The sequence below is a fragment of the Cucumis sativus genome, chromosome 1 (assembly GCF_000004075.3).
Source record: "Cucumis sativus cultivar 9930 chromosome 1, Cucumber_9930_V3, whole genome shotgun sequence".
In the NCBI taxonomy this organism is placed as follows: Eukaryota; Viridiplantae; Streptophyta; class Magnoliopsida; order Cucurbitales; family Cucurbitaceae; genus Cucumis; species Cucumis sativus.
The window spans coordinates 10,543,878-10,547,261 of record NC_026655.2 but is presented as its reverse complement, the minus strand read 5'-3'; the positions used below and the strand labels follow the sequence as shown (position 1 = coordinate 10,547,261).

The 3,384-nt window shown below is 33.6% G+C and overlaps 1 protein-coding gene across 1 annotated transcript; it reads left to right on the top strand.

Moving 5' to 3' along the window:
• The first annotated feature begins 448 nt into the window (after positions 1 to 448).
• Positions 449 to 3,384, top strand: LOC101207164 (uncharacterized protein At2g27730, mitochondrial). The gene is made up of 4 exons (XM_004139443.3): positions 449 to 681; positions 776 to 898; positions 2,283 to 2,321; positions 2,898 to 3,384. The coding sequence occupies exons 2-4, from the start codon at positions 794 to 796 to the stop codon at positions 3,105 to 3,107; spliced, it is 354 nt and encodes a 117-aa protein (XP_004139491.1). The 5' UTR covers positions 449 to 681; positions 776 to 793; the 3' UTR covers positions 3,108 to 3,384.

The window sequence follows — 3,384 nt, the reverse complement described above, 5'->3', positions numbered from 1 at the left end:
TACTTTTATTTCTCCACAATATTTATAAATAAGTATTTGAGATTTTTATTTAAACACTTAGTACATTCTTTTACTTATTTACTATTATTTTTTAAAAGTCTTTATTTAATTTAATAGTAACGACCTTAACTTAATATAAAAAGTCGAGTCGATATTTTAAGAAAAATGCTTTTGAGTGGAGGAAAATGGTGAAAAGATGTTTTTTATGAATGAACGTAAATTTGTATGGAGCAGAAGAATGCATTTTGGTGGATCAATGAACGTAAATTAAAAGATTGCTAGGGTTTGAAAGTGGAGATTAAATTTTTGATAGAATTTAATTGACGGAGGTTTTTTAATTATAATATAATTGAAATTTATTTTATTACTGTTTTTATTTAAAATTTATATTTTTCTAATTTTTCTAATTTTTCTAATTTTTCAATTTAAAAATATATTTGAAGCTCCTATTTTGTGAGTCCAATACAATTCTAGCATAAGGAGATAGGTGTACCTATACGTTTCCAAGCGCGGAACGAGTATCGATTCGTTTCTTAAATTGAAGGGCTTCAATTTGCATAATCTCCACATATTTCGCCTTCAGAAATTTTGCATCTATAAAACCCTACTCGATTTCCCACTTCATCTCGGCAACTACTACCGTTTTCTTCCCAAAACTAACTCTCTTTTCTTCTTCTTTCGGTAAGTATTCTTCTTCAATCAAGCTTCCATAGTTGTTCTACGTTTTCCCACTAATGTAATGTTTCCATTCAATCACTCGTATTCATCTTTTTAGGAAAGTCGATCGATAGAAATGGCAGCAGCTAGGACCGCCGCTAGAATCTTTTCCCGAAGGTTTTCGAGCGGCGGGAAGATTCTCAGCGAGGAAGAAAAGGCTGCTGAGAATATCTACATCAAGGTCCCCATCTGAACCCTAACCGCCACCTCTGATTTTCACGTTTCGCATTTTCTTATTTGGGGGGCTTTTCTGATTATGTTAGGATTATGCTGATTGTTGTTTCAATGGATTGTAATTATAAGGCATTGAAAAAGTATATTTATAATCATAGATTAATAGAAAATGTGTGGTGTATTTGCTTGTTGATGACCTACAGCTTGCTTGTTTGAGATGTAGTTTCTCGAAGGGTCGAGACTACTATTCTTTTCTTTGTTTGTTAGTTTTTTTGTTTGAAATCAGAATGGTCAAACAAGAAATGATCGGGATGACTAAAACCAAATGGTACTCGTGTACGAAGTAGTTTATTCCATTCAAACTTAGACCCTTAATTACTTTTCATGCATATGTACTTATAAAATTCATTGTATGTTAAGTGTGTTGGATGATATATCATTAAATTTGCCTTCGCTCATAAGTCTAAACTTTTAGGTCAATAGATGATTTAAGATGATATCGTACCTTGATTAAGGAGGTACAATGTTAAAGTGGGAGGTTCAATCCTCATAACCAACAATTGTTGTACTAAAAACAAAACCATTTCAAAATTTATTGATTGGATCGTTGATGTCGTTGAGACAAATAGTCCTCTACTGCAAGCTAAGTAAGAAGTGGTATAAAATGAAACTATTTCAAGTATCAAATACGATGGAAGCGGATTGGATGTACCCAATTGTTCTTTTATTTGGAAGGGGCTTCTTGTAATCCATCTGGATTGTTTTGTTTTTATTATGTTTTTGTGGCCATTTTTGTTTACCCGCTAGTGTAGGTCTTGCGTTAGTTATTTATTATGTTTCCTGTTAGTTTGTTAGTTAGGTTGTTTCAGCTTGTTCTTAAATGCCTATAAATATACAGCTTTAGAGTCTGTTTTTCGCTAATCTACAATTTAATAAAACAGGCAAACTAACAAGTCTACAATCCTTTATATTTCTCGAACATCCCATTTTATTGTCGGTATGATGGTCTTATTTGAAGTAGAGGGTTGGTTTCTTGATATATTGCCATAGAGACCCATGACTTTGTAATCTAAGCTTCTTCAGTTCTTCTTAGTGCAGTTCTTCATTAATTACTAGAGTATAATTAAAGGCTTTCTCCAGGTAGTTGCACTTTCTTTTTCTAGGCCTTTTGCAGGTAGAGTATAATAGTAATAGATTCTTCTTTTCATGTGGAACATTTGTCTAAGACTCCAAGTTGAAGCATCAAAGTGCTAAGTCTTGGGGATTTATCAATGCCAAGAGTTTAGTTATTTCTCTGCATATGAGTGAACATTACTCGGTTACCACCTGCCTGCTTATGTGGTCTTTTTACCTTATTTCTATCCATATTTCTTTGTGTTGAATTTTTGCAGAAAACTGAACAAGAAAAACTGGAGAAGCTTGCCCGCAAGGTATGCTTGTAGTTTCTTAAAACTTTCATTTGAGAATCTAGAGTTTGAAATTATGGGATCTCCGGATCTTGGACAATCTAGCATTTCACATAGTAAACTTTTACAGTTCTCTTGATAATTGTAAAACAACTTCGTTTTATTGAAGTAATTAAATTACATGTTTTTGTTTTGAGGGGCTGAGTATTGATGGCCCCAAATCTTTTAGGTTTACTATTGTAGGTGCATGAAGAAGAATCGAGGAATGTAATGAGGTTTATGTAGGGATTGTGAGGTTCATTTATATTGCATTATTTCCTGTTTGTAGAATTTAGTTGGGAAGAGTTTTTGTGATTTAAGGGGTGAGCATTTTTAGTTGGAGGTATCATTGGCTGTGTTTTCTGTTGAGTTCTCTTAGGAGATATTGAGAAAGAGGGAATGCTCTCAAAACTTACCATGATATATGTTGATTAATAAAATTGATAGCCGTAACTTGTATCACGTATCTAGGTCTATTGTTAAATTGTAATATAGTTTTCTTTTTTTGAGTGAGCTGAATATTCTTATCTTCTTTGGGCTACAAATGCATTATATTTCTAGGGACCTAAACCAGAAGAAAAGCTAGGAGAGTCAGTAGCTGATTCCGTTCCAAGCAGCAGCTCAGCCTCAGCATCAGGAGCATCATCAACAGAGAAAATATCGACTGACAAACAGCGCAATTATGCTGTCGTAGCTGGAACTGTAACTATTCTTGGTGCTCTCGGATGGTATCTCAAATCTAAAAAGAAGCCAGAAGAAGTCCATGATTGAGTTAACCAATGAAGTCATTTTCATATCACTAGCATCTGAAGCATGGGAGGTCAGCTTTCTCCTTTCCTCTACAAAATAAACCAAAAATTGAGATGCGTATGGATCTTGGTTAATGAATATTTGATGTTTCTCCTTGAAAAAGGTTTTTTGGCCTTATTTCTGTTTACTTTCATGGAAAATTAACCCTGAGACAGTGACAGGATGAGACATACACTGTGACAAAGACTTGGTTTTATTGGATTTCAATTTCACATTCTCTTCAAGGATATTCAGTAAA

Bases quoted from the DNA above. Each gene is read 5' to 3' on its own strand.
- LOC101207164 (XM_004139443.3), top strand. From the start codon at position 794: ATGGCAGCAGCTAGGACCGCCGCTAGAATCTTTTCCCGAAGGTTTTCG. The intron at 899-2,282 runs GTCCCCATCTGA...GAATTTTTGCAG, and splicing joins CTGAGAATATCTACATCAAG to AAAACTGAACAAGAAAAACT. The intron at 2,322-2,897 runs GTATGCTTGTAG...TTATATTTCTAG, and splicing joins TGGAGAAGCTTGCCCGCAAG to GGACCTAAACCAGAAGAAAA.